Raw genomic sequence first — 17,322 nt, forward strand, 5'->3', positions numbered from 1 at the left:
AGGAGGTTTATTTTATTTTATTTTATTTTTTCATTGAGACAGGGTTTCTCTGTGTAGCCCTGGGTGTCCTGGAACTCACTCTGTAGACCAGGCTGGCCTTGAACCCAGAAATCCACCTGCCTCTGCCTCCCAAGTACTGGGATTAAAGGCATGTGCCACCACTTCCTGGCCTGGAGTTGTTGTTGTTGTTTTGGCTTTTTGAGACAGTCTCTGTAGCCAAGACTGGCCTGAAGCTGGCTATGTAGCTAAGTAGATCAGACTAGCTTTGAACTCGGAGAGATCTGCTTGCCTGCCTTAGAGTGCTGGGATCAAAGGCATGCACCATCATGCCTGGCCTCCTATATAAACCCAGGGCCTCACATAAACATAGTAGGCAGGTGCTCTATCACTCAGCTATGTCTCTAGCCCTCTGTTTTGTCTTGCGTTTTCTTTTTTCTGAAGATTATTAAATAATTACTGAGAATCAGTTGGAATTTGAAGAGCATAATAATTTTTTGTCTGCTGTTAAAAATGTAAAAGTAAATTCTGATAACAAATCTCGGTGATAGATCAATTATTTTTTTGCAGTATGTTTTTCCCTTGAAGAAATTAAAAAATAATAAACTCAACTTTAAAAATATTAAATGCACTCAGCAATTCAGATGAAATATGGCAATTAGTAAACAAGTGCAAAATTTATTGATGAGGGTTGGGAGTGTAATTCAGTGATAAGAATTTGCCTAGCGTGTGTCAAGACCTGAGTTTGATCCTCAGTACATAGAAAAGGGAAAGGGAGGGGTCTATAAGACAGCCTAACCAGACCTAGGATCAATTCCTAGCCATAGGACATAAAGGACTTCATGAGGGAGGAACTACATGATTGCTGTTTACATCAGTGTAGCTTAAAAGCAAGAGACCAAAGCACTAATAAGCCTCTTATTGAAAATGTGTACACAGGTGTGTGTGTGTGTGTGTGTGTGTGTGTGTGTGTGTGTGTGTGTGTTTGGTAGTGGAAAAGCAAAATTGAGAAAGTACATGCTGGCTTAGAAACGTATTTGTTTATTTATTGAGATGGAGTCTAACTATGTAGCCCTGGGTGCCCTGGAACTCTTATGTAAACCAGTGTTCTTAAATTTGTGGTGATTTCCTACAGCTGGCCACCAAGTGCTGGGATCACATGCTGGCCAGAAACTGACCTTTAAGTTTGTATTTACTAATAAATTGGAACATTGTTGTTAAAATAGATGTATTAATGGTCTTGGTAGCACAGAATAAGCACACAACTGACTTCCTTGAACATATTTGAAATCACTCTTTGATATTTTGGGGGATTGCTGACAACTTTCTGTATAGAGAGAAGAAAAAGCAGTTAATATCCTAGCATTTTACAGTATTGTGTACTATGAGCCAGGAAAGATGTTTAACTAAATGAGCTGGTATTTCTAATATCTAATTATATGATCTTGAAAGTTTTCAGACTTTATTATTCACCATTTATTCATTTTTAAAATGAAAAGCGATTAACTTAGTTTCAAAAGCATGATTGACTTCTAAAATGCTGTTGTGTTATTTCCCACTTCCCAAAAGTTAGCAGTTCTAGTAGGTATAGCCCATGTGGTTTTAAATTTTGTTTTTCTTAGGTTTGTGACACCAGACATCTTTACTGGTTCATTTGTCTTTATTATTGGTAAAGTATCTTTTGCCTATTTTTAATTTTTTGTCTTCTATGTCCAATATTATAAAAATTCTCTTTATATAAGTTACATGATCTATATTCTAGATACAACCCCAGTATATATTTATATATATGTATGTATATGCATATACTATATATACCTGTGTATGTATAAACACAAACACACACATATATATACATATCTTATGTGTGTATATACATTTATACACATATATAAATAAACATTTTCTTCACTTTTAACATGAAGAAGTTTTTAGATGTTTTCCTAAAATATGAACCACCACTAATACTCTTGTTATATTTCACATTAGGACTTTCTTTGCCATGAAGGATTTACAGAAGTGAGGCAGATGGTTAATAAAGAAGTCTATGTGTTTGCTCCTATGAGGTGTGGTAAAGAAGTATATGCTTAACTTTTGTCTCTGAAATTCAAATAAGATGCTTCCAATAATATCTCTAGTGATTTATGTATGTGCACTTAATGGCAGATATGTGTTTTTCATCATTAAAATTTTTATCCTTATAATGTGGCATTGTTCATGTTTGGAATATATTTAGATGTAGGTAGGGATTGCCAAATTTCCTAAATAACATTTTTGTCTTCAGGAATTGTTTTTTTTTCAGGCCTGGAGAGTGACTCAGTGGTTAAAAGCACTGGCTGCTCTTGAAAGGACACAGCCACATGGCTGCTTACAACAGTTCATAATTCTGGTTCCAGAGGATACAGACACAAAATACTAAAATACAAATGACAACTATTTAAAGGGGCTAGAAAGATCGCTCAGTTGTCAAGAGCACTTTATTGTTTTTGCAGAAGACCTGGGTTCAGTTCCTAGTACACACATGCTGGCTCACAGCCAACCTAACTGCAGTTGCAAGGGATTTCATACCCTTTTCTTACTTCCATGGACAGCAGAAACACACATGGTGCACATACATACATATATGTATGCAAAACACTCATGCACATAAAATAAATATAAATATAAATATTATTTTTTTAAGAGTAGGTTTCTGTCTGGCATGGTGGCACATGCCTTTAATCGCAGCACTCTAGAGTCAGGGGCAAGCAAATCTCTGTTGAATTCAAGTCAGCCTGCTGTACTTATCAAGTTCCAGGCTAGCCAGGGCTCAGAAAAAAAAAAAAAAAAAAAAAGACAAGGGGTCTCTGTAAACATTCTACTTAGCCTAATGGAGGGACTAATGATTGCTGGACCTGCTTGATCATGTTCTATTTTGGTAGTTAGGAGTTAGAGGTGCTCATTTACCTAGGACTCTAAATAGCTTGGCTGGGGGAGTTGAAAAGAAATGTACTAGAAAGGTTCATACAGATTTAGAGAATTTGAGTGGAGATGAGAGTCATGGAAAAGAGTTCAGCAGAGACCATGGGAACAGAATATGTCTGGCGTTAATCCAGAGATCTCTCGCCTGCACTAAGGCTACAGGAGCCCCTGGTGGAGAATGCTGTCATTTAGTGTGGCCTTTACCTTTAAAGTCCGCTTAATTGAAGCTTAAGTTACTAACAATAAGATGTGCCTACTTTAACTGCAGTCCTGTGGTTTTTGATAAGTCAATTTCATGATATAATTACTATCAGAATATTGTAATCACCAATAGAATTCTTTATTATGCCTTTGTAGTCAGCTCTCAATCCTAACTCTTTACGGCAGTCGGTCTTAAGTTTGTATCTATCAATACAGATTAGTTTTGCTTTTTATTTTTGAGAATTTTATATAGCATATGCTGTTTTCAAAAATTATGTTTCAGTGTGTTATGATATAATTTATTTTGTGTATGTGTTCATACATGTTTGTATGTATATTTGTGGGTACACATGTGCTATGGTATACATGTAGAGATCAGAGAACTTCAGGATTTAATTCTCTCTTTCCATGTGAAAGCAAGATCTCTCTTACTTCTTCTGTCATCCTGATTACTTCAGCCTAGCTAATCAGTGAGCTTCTGGGTGATGCTCTTGTCTTTGCCTCCCATCTGGCCATGGGATTTACAGATATGAGTCAGTGGGTACCATGATTCCCAGGATTAAACTTGGATCATCAGTCTTACCCAATAGCACTTGTATTTTCTGAGCCTTCCCTCCAGCTCATAGGTGATATTTTTACTTTATTTTATTTTAAATGATTTATTTATTTATTATGTACAGTGTTCTGCCTGCATGTATGCCTGCAGGCCAGAAGAGGGCACCCAATCATATTACAGATGGCTGTGAGCCACTATGTGGTTGCTTGGAATTGAACTCAGGACCTTTGGAAGAGCAGCCAGTGCTCTTGACCTCTGAGCCATTTCTCCTGCCCTATAGCTGATTAAAAAAAAAAGATTTTGACTTATTTTTGTGCATGCGTGTGTGTGTGTGTGTGTGTGCTGTGTTTATACATGTGTGTACATGAGTGAATGTAGGTTCCTACAGGCTTCAGAAGAGGGTATCAGTTTCCCTGGAGCTGGAGTTACAGGTGGTTATAAGCTGCCTAAAATGTTGTAGGAACTGAATTCAAGTCTTCTACAAGAATGGTTTGCACTCAGCCGCTGTGCCATCTCTCAGTGTAATGGCACTGGGGAGTAGGGCCTTTGGTTGGGTAATAATTAGATTATGAGAATGGAGCCCTTGTACACAAGATTAAGGCTCCAGAGAACTATTGATGTTCTACCATGTGAGGGTCTAATGTCAAGACAGTCATCTGCAATTCTAGAAGATAAACCTTACCAGAACCTGACAATGCTTCCATAGTTATCTAAAACTTCCAGTCTCTGGAACTGTGGGAAATAAATTCCTGTTATTTATAAACTACTCAGGAACAGGTACAGTTCTGGACTGTATTCCATTGGTCCATACCTCTGTGTTTATGATGGTTGTCTTCTTTTTTTTTTTTTTTTTTTTTGGTTTTTCGAGACAGGGTTTCTCTGTGTAGCCCTGGCTGTCCTGGCACTCACTTTGTAGACCAGGCTGGCCTCCAACTTAGAAATCCTCCTGCCTCTGCCTCCCGAGTGCTGGGATTAAAGGCGTGCGCCACCACGCCCGGCATGATGGTTGTCTTCTTAACTTTCTAGTGAGTCTGGAAGCTCAGTAGCCCAGAATTTTATTTTATTTAATTTTTATTTAATTCCTTTAATTTGCTCTTTCCAAATTTCTCTCTCTCTCTCTCTCTCTCTCTCTCTCTCTCTCTGTGTGTGTGTGTGTGTGTGTGTGTTTTAAGACAAGGTTTCTCTTTATAGCTCTCCCCTACCAGGCTGGTCTCAAACCCAGAGATCTGCCTGCCTCCTGAGCACTGGATTAAATGTGCCACCACCACCTGGTTTTTCCAAATGGTTTTCGTTGACTAGGTACTTCATGTTTGCATGTGAGTCTTAAAATCATCTTGACGGCATATGACTTGTGGCTTAAGTTACTCCAAAGGCTGAGGACCACTTGAGCCCAAGAGTTTTAAAACCTTGACAAAAAAGAGAGCTCCTGAAACAAAGCAACTCAAAAAAGTATTACCGAAAAAGAAAAAAGAAGCCATTCTTTTAGTTTCTATTAAAGAAGGTGTCCTAGTCACTGTGCTACTGCTGTGAGGAGACACCACGACCAACGGTTACAAGAGAAAGCATTTAATTGGGGGCTTGCTTACTGTTTTAGAAGTTTAGTGCATTATCGTCATACAGGTGGCATGTATGCATACAGCCAGGCATGGTGCTGAGAGCCACATCCTGATCTCCAGGCCTTTTGAAGCCTCAAACAAAGCCCATCCCAACGGCTTTCTCTAACAAGGCCATACTCCTCACACTTCTCAGACAGTGCTACTCTCTGGTAGCTAGCTGCTCAAATATCTGAGCTCATGTGGCCATTCTTATTTAGTCCCCCACAGATGGCTGTAGGGATGTTTTCAGGGATTGTATTGTATTTTAAAATCAACCTGAGGCACTAAAGGTATATGATCTTGGGTGGGAACTAGGGTGAGGACCATGCTTAAGCATGCTTATGATCTCTGGACTGTCTGCATGTCTGCTATAGTTAGCTGAAACCTTCTAGTTCTTTAGTTTGTCTTTTCTCATTCTATCATATTTTTTTTCAAAAGTAAGTTACATATTTTCAGTTATGATTGGATTTGCCTACTATTTTTCTTTCATCCTGATCATTTTTATGTGTTTTGAAGCTACCGTAATAATGTACATATACTAAATTTATAATGACTATAGGTTCTTGGTGTATTGATCCTTTTATTACTATGAAATATCCTTCAAGCCGGGCGTGGTGGCGCACGCCTTTAATCCCAGCACTCGGGAGGCAGAGGCAGGTGGATTTCTGAGTTCGAGGCCAGCCTGGTCTACAAAGTGAGTTCCAGGACAGCCAGGGCTATACAGAGAAACCCTGTCTTGAAAAACCAAAAAAAAAAAAAAAAAAAAAAAAAAGAAATATCCTTCAAATCTAGAAGGAATGTAAGGTTTTGGCCTGACATTAATATAAACCCTACAATTTTTTCTGTTTCCTCAAGGTATCTTTATCTTTCCTGCTAATCTCTCTTTCCTACTCTCCCTTCTCCTTCCCTTCAAGGAATCTCTCCCTTCTTCCTTTTTTGTGAGGTGAGGTTTCATTCAGTAAGTTGACCAGGCTGGTCTTGAACTCCTAGGCTTAAATGATCTTCCTGAATTAGTCTCTCAAATAGCTGGGGCATTAGGTGTCAAACTATTAGAATGGCCAGTGCATTCCCTTTTCAACATATTTCTGTTTTACATTTAAGGTGAGTCTATTGGGCTGGGCTGTTGGCTAGAGATAGACAGCAAGCTCAGTACGTGTGAGGGGATGGGCTCACTCCCTGGCATCACCGAGTCATAATAATAATAGTAGTGATAGATAGAAGTTTCTTGGAACAATGTTGAAATATTTTAATGAAGGACTTTGTGGTTGCTGTTATTAGAGAAGTTTAATAATTTTATGTTGCTGTATTTTTATGGTAATTCTTATAACATCAAGATCTGGGTTTTTTTTTTTTGTATTATGTTGATTGTTATTCAATTAAGATTTGTCTTTTTTGTGGCTATACTCATTTTGAGTTGTATCTTGAACATTTGTGTATTATGAAACTCTGGTTCCTACCTAAGTCTGTTATTCCTAGCCACTTGTGGAAGAGCAGGAATTCTGTTTGCTGATAGTAAGTTTGTATATGACAGGGCTGGCCAACAGGGCTCTACCCCAGAGTCCCTGTCTGCAGATTCTGTTGTGGGAGGCAGGAACCACCACCTCTACTCTCATTAGCTCGGGTGCTGAGAGTCAACAAGGCTTTCCTCACAGATTACACAGTACATGGCCGGAATGGTAACAGTTTTTAGGTCAGCTTTCTTTAGTTGTTTGGCTAGCGAACCTGAGTTTTCCTCGGCTGTTTTGTTGTTCTACTCTGGTGGCAGTTCCAGTTTATATGGTGCTGTAGCACTTGACTATAGAATACAAAGGTCAGCAAGAATATCCAAGAGTTCAGGGCTAACCCATCCCTCAGACCTAAATCAGTGTTGCCCTGTTTTCTTCAGCCCGAGTTTTCTGGAAGATGCCTCTGTCTTTGGCTTGTTTTGTGGTTGTTGACTTTTTTTGCTGTCCTTGTTGCAGCTAGGAGGAAGCTTGTCTTGTTTGGAACCTCTGTCTCTTGTTGGATATTAGTTTCTGTACTTTTAAAACTTGATTAACTTCCCCTGTTTGTTTTGTTTTTCAGACAAATGAAGAGAAAACAATGTCTGCCAACCTAAAATATCTTTCCTTGGGAATTTTGGTGTTTCAGACTACCAGTCTGGTTCTAACGATGCGGTATTCTAGGACTTTAAAAGAGGAGGGGCCTCGTTATCTGTCTTCTACAGCAGTGGTTGTGGCTGAATTTTTGAAGATAATGGCCTGCATCTTTTTAGTCTACAAAGACAGTAGTAGGTATCTAGGGTGATTTTTTCCCTTTTAATTTATGTGATTGGTTTAATTTTTATATATGTGAATATAATTGTAACTATACATTTGATCATATGAACAGCTTTAAGCTTAAACAGTTTAAAGCTGTTTGTATTATTTAATTTCCCTAGACCTAACATTCCAATATTTTTGAAAGAATTATTAAGACAGGGCTCAAGGGGATGGCCCAACTGGCAAAATACTTACTATACAAGTGTGAAGACTTGAGTTTGGATCTTCAGCACCCACAAAAGTGGCTGCATATGGTAGTGTGAGTTTGTCATTTCAGCATTGTGAGGTGGAAATAGGAGGATCCCAGGAGCTACCTGACAAGTTTGAGGTTTAGTGAGAGACCTTGTCTAAAATAAGGTAAGGAGCCACTTAGAAAGACAGCCATCATCAACTCTTATGCACACATGCACATGCACACTCAGACACACATGCACAATTGTGTTAGTACCACTTTTGGCTTGTACTAAAACTACAGACTGTAACACAATCCATGCCCAGTTCCTGCTGTGAGTATGAATCCTAGTTGCACTTACAGTTCATTAATTTGAGAAGAACTGGATTCTCTAGTGCTTTGTTTGACTTTTAAAGTAGAGTAATTCTTTACTAAAGACTTTGCTGGTTACACTGACTAATCCAACAGTGAGTCAACTCATTTGGTACAGTTTAAAGCTGTTCATTGGGATATAAATTATGAACTGCATAGCTGTTGTTCTGTGGTTCCAGAGATTGAACCTTGGTGTCTTAGTCAGGGTTTCTATTCCTGCACAAACATCATGACCAAGAAGCAAGTTGGGGAGGAAAGGGTTTATTCGGCTTTCACTTCCACACTGCTGTTCATCACCAAAGGAAGTCAGGACTGGAACTCAAGCAGGGCAAGGAGCAGGAGCTAATACAGAAGCCATGGAGGGATGTTCCTTACTGGCTTGCTCAGGCTGCTCTCTTATAGAACCAAGACTACCAGCCCAGAGATGGTCCCACCCACAAGGGGCCTTTTCCCCCTTGATCACTAATTGAGAAAATGCCTTACAGTTGTATCTCATGGAGGCATTTCCTCAACTGAAGCTCCTTTCTCTGTGATAACTCCAGCTGTATCAAGTTGACACAAAACTAGCCAGTACACTTGGGCTTTGCATATCCTAAGCATATGCACTTGTTCTACCATGAGTACATTCCAGCCTCAACTTGGCCTTTTGCAGGCAGAGTTTTAGAGTATTCAATTGTAATTTTTGTTTTTCTTTCTTGAGACAGTGCCTTACTATATCATTCAAGCTGGCCATAAATTCTTGATCATTCTATCTTAGTCTACTATATGCTAGCTTATAATTGATTGTTACTGGCTTTAATTTTTAAGTTGTGATAATGTGTGTGCAAGTGTGTGTGCGTGTGTATGTGAGGTTTTGTTATTCTAACTGCATTTTTACATTTACAATATTGTACACCTATCACTGTTTCCAAAGCTTTCTCAATACAACTGAGCAGAAATTCTATATGACTATTAAGTAGTAACTCCTCATTCACCTTTCCTCCAGTTCTTGGTAACCTCTGACTTAGATTCTGCTTCTGAATTTACCTATTCTAGATATTTAATTAAGGTGGGTTATATAATGCCTATTCTCTTATGTCTGGCTTAGCTCACTAGCATAATATTTTCAAACCTCATGTGTTAGATTTTTTTTTTTACATACTATATAGTATACAATGTATACTTTTTTCTTAATGATGTGTTGATAGCCACTGGTTATTTCTACCTTTTGGCTACCGTGAACCCTGTTGGAAGAAACAGTGGCTACTGCTGCAGTAGCTGTACAGGTATATTTGGGTGGGGGCTATGCGTTTATATCCCCTTCCCACCACCAAAGCAGAATTGCTGGGTCATTGTCATCTGGTTGTTCTTCATATACATCTTTTTAAAAGAAATGTATTGCATATATGTATGTGGTGGGTGTGCACGTGCCATGGCATGTGAGTGTAGGTCAAAGGACAACTTGTGGGAATCTGTTCTGTTCTTGCTCCATGTGAGTCCCAGAGATTAAATGAGGGTCATCAGGTTTGGTGGCAAGTGCTATTATCCAGTGAAGTCATTTTGCAAGTCCTCTTTGATTACTTTTTAGGGAATTATCAAACTTTTCCACTATTCTGTTTTGCTTTATTATTTTTTCATTGCATTTTATTTATTGTGAGAGGGAGGTATGAGTATGTGCCATTGCGCAAGTGTGGAGGTCAGAGGACTGACTACATGTAGGAATCAGTTCTCGTTTCTACCATATAGATCCTGGAGCTTGAACTGATTGTCAGGCCTGGCAGCTAGCACCTTTACCACACCTACTGGATTATCTTGCCAACCTCCATTTTATATTGTTACTAGCAGTATATGAAGTTTCTATTTTCTCACCATGTTTTTCTTCCTGACTATCATATTTTCTGTTAGTGTGTGTGTGTTCAAATCTACAGCCTTATATATATCAGACAAATGGCTATACCCTGAGTTGTGACCCAGACCCTACCTACCCTTTCTTATAGCCATTCTGGGTATGAAGAGGTACTTCAATGTGATTTTGACTTGCATGCCTCTATTCATTAATAGTGATGAACATTTGATATGACTTGACTAGTACTTTTTTTTTATGTGAAGATTAGGAAAGAGGGTGGATACAGTTTTAAGAATGATTTGTAGGTTTTTAGATTAAATTGTTGTTTATGTAGGTATGGCAGTAAAAGATACAGGGAAGATATATTTGGGGATAAATCAAATGACTTCCTTTTGATTCATGTTAAGTTGGAAATACCTATAAAGCACTTAAAGCCAAGGATAAGACCAGGTTATGTATACACTAGAGAAAAAGGAGACTGAAAAATATGCTAGCTTATTCCCAGCACTCAGAGGCTTCATATAGATGAGCTCTCAGCAGGACAGGAAGTCATGACAATGGCAGGAAGGCGGAGAGGTTACTTTGTGTTGCTAAGGTCTCGATATTACAAGTACCTACTACATTTAACACTGGAGCTAGGAAACCTTTAACAAGAATAGTTGCATTGTGGCTAAATGTGGTGAAACCAGCTTTCAGTGAGCTTAAGCATGACTAGCTGTCTGTACACGGCATACCAACATAAATTCCAGGGCTGGGAAAGTTGTTTAGTTGGTACTTGATAGCTAAGTTGTGGGGGTTGAAGAGATGGCTCAGGGGTTAAGAGCACCGGTTATTCTTTTTTTTTTTTTTTTTGAGACAGGGTTTCTCTGTGTAGCCCTGGCTGTCCTGGAACTCACTTTGTAGACCAGGCTGGCCTCGAACTCAGAAATCCGCCTGCCTCTGCCTCCCAAGTGTTGGGATTAAAGGCGTGCGCCACCACCGCCCAGCTGAGCACTGATTATTCTTACAGAGGTCCTGGGTTAAGTTCCCAGCATCCACATGGCAGCTTACAACTGCCTATAACTCCAGTTCCAGAGGATTTGATGCTGTATTCTGGCCTCCATGGGTACAGGCACACAGACAGTTCAGAGATAAACATGCAGGCAAAACACTCCTACACATGAAGTAAAATAAAAAGCATTGTGTAAAGCTGGGCCTGGTGGAACACATCTGTAATTCTAGCACTTAGGAGTTGATGCAGCAAGGCCAGAAGTTCAAGGTTACTCTTGACTACATAACAACTTTGAAGGAAGCTGTTCTGGGCTACTTGAGATCCTGACACAAAAGCACACACCAATTTCATATGGCAGAAATGATGACATTTCAATCAAAGCCAAGCTAAGCAGTGTGACAGGCACATGCCTGTAGCTCTGTACTGGGAGTTTGGGGGAGAAGTATTATGAGCTTGAGGAGTCTCTGATCTACATCGTAAGACTCCATTAGGGGGAAGAGGAAGAAAAGTAAAGAAAGTAAAAGAGCCAGACATGGTGGCTCACACATATCATCCTAGTACTTTGGAGACTGAAGTAAGAAAAGTGTATGTCTGTCCATGGCCAACCTAGGCTATGTTTGGATCTCCAGATCAACATAGGTTACATAATAAGGCCTGCTTCAACAAACCAAACCAAACTGAAAATCAGTGTGGCCTTGGTACTGTGAATGATCTCAAAGAACTATAAAAGCAAACTAAGCCATAAGTGGAGTGTGCTTTAGGGGAGTAGGAATCCTTTTTGGGAGGCACATCTTAAACTGAAAAAAAAAATGAAGAAACAAGCTATACACATAACCAGCAACAAGTACCTAGAATTACAGAGGACTATAGCACAGTAAGAAAGAGACAGCCAGCCGGGTGTGGTGGTGCACGCCTTTAATCCCAGCACTTGGGAGGCAGAGGCAGGTGGATTTCTGAGTTCGAGGCCAGCCAGGGCTATACAGAGAAACCCTGTCTCAAAAAAAACAAATACAAAACAAAACAAAAAAACCAAGAAAGAGACAATGAGACATTAGGAAAAATATAGATGTATAGTTCTCAGAGGGAGAAACCTAGCAGGCTGGTCTGGGGTGCATAGCTTAGTGGGGGTGGGGGTGGGGGGGAGGATATAACTTTTAACAAGCTAGCATATTTACATACAGAGAACCTGTATCCCCACGCTGCTGTAGAAGTTTTAGATCTGGACTCATGCTACATGAGACAAGTTGAGCTAGAAGTTCAGTTGTCTGTTGTTATAGCAACACATTCTCTAGCTACTTTGCCTTTTTTTTTGGTTTGGTTTGGTTTGGTTTGGTTTGGTTTGGTTTGGTTTGGTTTTTCGAGACAGTGTTTCTCTGATTAGTCCTGGCTGTCCTGGAACTCACTCTGTATACCAGGCTGGCCTCGAACTCAGAAATCTGCCTGCCTCTGCCTCCCGAGTGCTGGGACTAAAGGTGTGTGCCACCACACCCGGCTTACTTTGCCATTTTTTTAATGATTAATATGTTGACAATTGGCATGAGAATGAATAAAATACAGAGTTTTATAAAGTTACTGCAATAGAAGAATACTTTTTTGATTGATTAATAATTTGAGGAACACTGGGTAGATTTCAGGAAATCAGGTAGAAGAGAGGGAGGAAGGATTCTGGGAGCCAGAGGGATCAAGGATACTACAGAAAACCCACAGAATCAAGTAACCTGGACTCAGAAATGCTCACAGAGATGACATTAATAGTCAGGGAGCCTACATGGTTCTGACCTAGGCCCCTTGCATCTTAGCCATCTTGTAGGACTTCTAACAGGGTGTGGGGGCGGGGCGGGGCTGACTTGTGAGTCTTTTGTCTGCTTTTGGGACCTTTTTCCTCTTGCTGGATTGCCTTATTCAGACTTAATATGAGGGGAGGTGTCTAGTCTTATTGCAGCTTGCTATGCCATGTTTGGTTGATTTCCATGGGAGGCCCGTCCTTTTCTGAAACAGGAGGAGTGGAATGAGAAGTGGGTAGAAAGGGTTATTCAGAGGGGAGGAAGGAGAGGAAACTGCAGCTGAGATATAGTATGTGAAAGAAGAATAAATTTAAAAATTAAAAAAATAAATTGAGTTTTTAGTTGTCACAAATGCATTTTTATGTGTATATGTACTTACACAGTCAATCTTTTCTTTCCTGTATTCTTAATGCGTGTATGTATACATACATACATACATACATACATATGAATGTTTTTGCCTGCACGTATCTCTGTGGATGTACAGATGTGCCTGCAGAGGTATTGGATCCCCTGGAACTGGAGTAACAGCTGGTTGTAAGCCACCACATAGGTTCTGGAAATAGAAACCTGGCCCCCTGTGAGAGAGTAGCCAGTGCTCTTAACTACTGGGCCATCTCTCCAGCCCCTATAGAGTCAATCTTGGTCTTTTCCAGCATAACTGAGTATGCACTCCATAATAGTAAACATTTGAACAGTTTGCATCAAAAGCATACTTTGTACTCAAGTATTCCAGTGTAGCTCATTTTCCTGTTTTTAAAGATGTATTTTAGCTGTGTGTGGTAGTGCAGGTTTCTAATCCCAGCACTTGGGAGGCAGAGATAGGTGGATGCATGAGTTTGAGACCAGCCTGGTCTACAGAGTGAGTTTCAGGGCAACCAGGGCTACGTTGAGAAAACATGTCTTCCAAAAACAGGAGGGGATTTATTTTAAAATTGTAATATGTGTGTGTGTGTGTTTGCCTTTGTCTTTGTACCTAAGCGCGTTTGCTCACAGAGTTTAGATGTGTGGGATCTACATGAAGCTAGAGTTACAGGTAGTTTTGAGCACCCAGTGTGGATACTGGGAATCGAACTCTGATCTTTTACAAGGGCAATGCTGTCTCTTGGTTGCTGAGCCATCTCTCCTGCCCCCATTTTTCTGTTTTTAAAGTGAGAAAACTGAGGCCTATGAAGAAACAAAGAGCTTATGATTTCTGCAGCGATACTTTAATAACTGATTTCCCTCATCGTGTCTGTTGTAGAGTGTAGTGTGAGAGCACTGAATAGAGTACTGCATGATGAGATTCTTAATAAGCCCATGGAAACCCTGAAGCTCGCTATCCCGTCAGGGATATATACTCTTCAGAACAACTTACTCTATGTGGCACTGTCAAACCTAGATGCAGCCACTTACCAGGTACTAGATACAATTCTAATGACTCTCTTAAAAAACAAATAAACAAAAACCCAAACATTAATAATATTTCTGTTTTCTTTTTTAGGTTACATATCAGTTGAAAATACTTACAACAGCATTATTTTCTGTGTCTATGCTTGGTAAAAAATTAGGTGTGTACCAGTGGCTCTCCCTAGTAATTCTGATGGCAGGAGTTGCTTTTGTACAGGTAACTATTCAAGATAAGTATGCCTTTCATTTCTGTCACAGTTTGAAAACCTGATAGATTTCACATAGAGAATATGGTCCCATTACCTGCCCAAGCAAGTGCGTGCTGATATATGTTTTATGGCTCCATGTAAGCAAATACTGCATTGAGAGTATGTGCTATGATGTAAGTAAATAAACACATGGGTGAGTCTCTCATAGTAAAGAACTGAGCAGTAGGCCATGGCATAGCTTATGGGCAGAGGAGTTACTTTGGTTCTCAGGACCACACACACACTCGTGCACACACATGAACACATACACACAAACTGTTGTGGTTTTTAGCCCCAGCTGGCCTGGAGCTTCCTCTGCAGATGGGTGTGAACTCAAACTCTTGACACTGTCCTGCCTCTGCCTTCTGAGTGCTGAGATTACAGTCATAAGCCACCATGTCTGCGTTTTCTTTCTTTCTTTTCTTTCTATTTTTAATTTATTCATATGTGTCTGTGTGGGTCTATGCATATATGTGTAGAGACCAGAAGAGGGTACTAGGTGTCCTGTGTCACTCTGTCAATTACTCTGAGGCAGGGCTCTCCTTGAACCTGGGGTAGGGTGAAATCCAGTGTGCCCCAGTGCTCTTGCTGTTTCTGCCTTCTGAGCTGGATGCATGAGATGCACGGGATGCACGGGATGCACGGGATGCACAGGCGTCACATGGGTTTTCTACCAGTGTGGTTCTCAGTACTGCACGGCACCCTGTCTAAGCGGATGGATGAACTGGTTCTACAGCCATTTTATTCACGTATTAATAATTGTTGTTGTTGTTGGCCTAGAGGGAGGTTTTATCCATTTAAAGGGTATTTTATTTTATTGTCTTTCATTTTTTAACATTTGCTTTATGACCTAAAATATAATCTATTTTGGAGAAAATTCCATAATATCTAAGAATCTATACTCCTTACCTTAATGTTTTGTTTTCTTTTTTTTTTTTTTTCCCGAGACAGAATTTCTCTGTGTAGCCCTGGCTGTCCGGGAACTCACTTTGTAGGCCAGGCTGACCTCGAACTCAGAAATCTGCCTGCCTCTGCCTCCTAAGTGCTGGGATTAAAGGCATGTGCCACCATGCCTGGCTACCTTAATGTTCTTAATAAATGGCTGTGCTGTCTTTCCAGGGCTACATTAAGGGGTTTTTGTTTTGTTTTGGTTTTTGGCTTTTTGGTTTTTGGTTTTTTGGCTTTTCTCTGTGTCGCCCTGGCTGTCCTAGACCAGGCTGGCCTCGAACTCAGAAATCCACCTGCCTTTGCCTCCCGAGTGCTGGGATTAAAGGTGTGAGCCACCACTGTCTGGCTACATTTTGTTTTTTTGTTTTTTGTTTTTGTGTTTTTTTCAGAGAATATCTCACCATGTAGCCTTGAGTGCACCATCTTCTGCTTTAGCCCAGGATTGTAGGTTTGAACCAGTACTCTTGGCAAGAGAGAGAGAGAGAGAGAGAGAGAGAAGGAAGGGACAATCCAACAAAATCAGACATAGCACAGTGAAACTTGGCCTTAAGAAAGAGCAAAACCAGCTGGGCGTTGGTGGCGCACGCCTTTAATCCCAGCACTCGGGAGGCAGAGGCAGGTGGATTTCTGAGTTCGAGGCCAGCCTGGTCTACAAAGTGAGTTCCAGGACAGCCAGGGCTATACAGAGAAACCCTGTCTCGAAAAACCAAAAAAAAAAAAAAAAGAACTGAAACACAAAGGATTAAAATACAAAAACAAAAAAACCAACTTTAAGTAAATAAAAAATAAATACCCCCCCCAGGCCCAAACCACAAAGAACAAAAAACAAAATCTAATATGTAAGTAAAATAGCTGAGGAATATGTCAGCTACTTCTATTTAGAAACATAATTTATATGAAAGCGCAAAAGACTCTAATAGCCAAGTCAGTCATGAGCAAAAATAGCAGTGCTAGCCATGCCTGGTGACTCACACTTATAATCCTAGCACTGAAGACACTGAGGCAGGAGAATTGCCGTGATTTTGAGGTCATCTTGGGCTACCTAGTGAATTCTAGGCTACTGTAGGATACAGTGTGATGTCCTGCCTCTGCCCCATTCACAGAGCAGTTTTGGAGGTATCACAGTACCTATTTTCAAATTATGCTTTAGAGCTGTGATAATAGAAACAGCATGGTACGGCACAAAAACAGACATGTAGGCCCTTGGATGAGAAGGTCTCAGAAATAAACCACCTAATTATCGACAAAGGTGATTAATCTATATGTCTTAGGATTTCTATTACTGCAATGAAACACCATGACCAAAAAGCAAGTTGGGGAGGGAAGCGTTTATTTGGCTTACACTTCATCATCAAAGGCAGAAACTCATAACAGGCCTGGAATCTGAAGGCAGGAGCTGATGCAAAAGCCATGGAGGGGTGTTGCTTATTGGCTTGCTTCACTCGGTTTGCTCAGCTGCCATTCTTATAGAACCCAGGACCAACACCATGAAGATGGCACCACCCACAATGGGCTGGGCCCTCTCCCACTGATCACTAGTTGAGAAAATACCATACAGCTGATCTCATGGAGTCATTTCCTTACCTAAGGCTCCTTCCTCTGTAATGATGCTGGCTTGTGTCAAGTTGACATGCAACAGCCAGTACAGCATACATTGAAGAACAGCCTCTTCAACAAATGGTGTTCAGAAGCTATACACAGTATCCATAGTACAAGGCTAAGACTAGCCACATTCTCACCCAGCACAGGACTCAGTTCCAAATGGTTGAGGACTTTAAACCCTGAGACCTTGGAGAATGTGAAAGAGAACAGGGACAGCACTTAAGAGAAGCTCACAGAAAGGCCTTTTTGATAGATTCCAATTTGAGCAAACAGTAGCAAAAATTGACAGATATGAGTGCATGAAATGTAAAAGCTGCCTAACAATGAAAACAGACTAAAGAGAACCTTTGGAGGGGATGAGGGTGTTCACTAGTTCCTCAT

At 40.2% G+C, this 17,322-nt stretch overlaps 1 protein-coding gene across 2 annotated transcripts in view; it reads left to right on the forward strand.

The window, feature by feature from the left end:
* Slc35a3 (solute carrier family 35 member A3) overlaps positions 1–17,322 on the forward strand; it is a 41,487-nt gene that overhangs the window by 11,393 nt on the left and 12,772 nt on the right. Inside the window, exons 2-4 of one of the 2 annotated variants that reach the window (XM_021158446.3) lie at positions 7,375–7,579; positions 13,998–14,152; positions 14,238–14,360. In XM_021158446.3, the coding sequence (XP_021014105.1) occupies positions 7,393–7,579; positions 13,998–14,152; positions 14,238–14,360 (465 nt within the window). In that variant the 5' untranslated portion in view covers positions 7,375–7,392. The remainder of the gene's footprint in view (positions 1–7,374; positions 7,580–13,997; positions 14,153–14,237; positions 14,361–17,322) is intronic. The other variant, XM_085835558.1, reaches the window with a different exon arrangement.

This window comes from Mus caroli, unplaced genomic scaffold, assembly GCF_978045245.1.
Source record: "Mus caroli unplaced genomic scaffold, Mus_caroli_1 scaffold_3, whole genome shotgun sequence".
Lineage (NCBI taxonomy): Eukaryota > Metazoa > Chordata > Mammalia > Rodentia > Muridae > Mus > Mus caroli.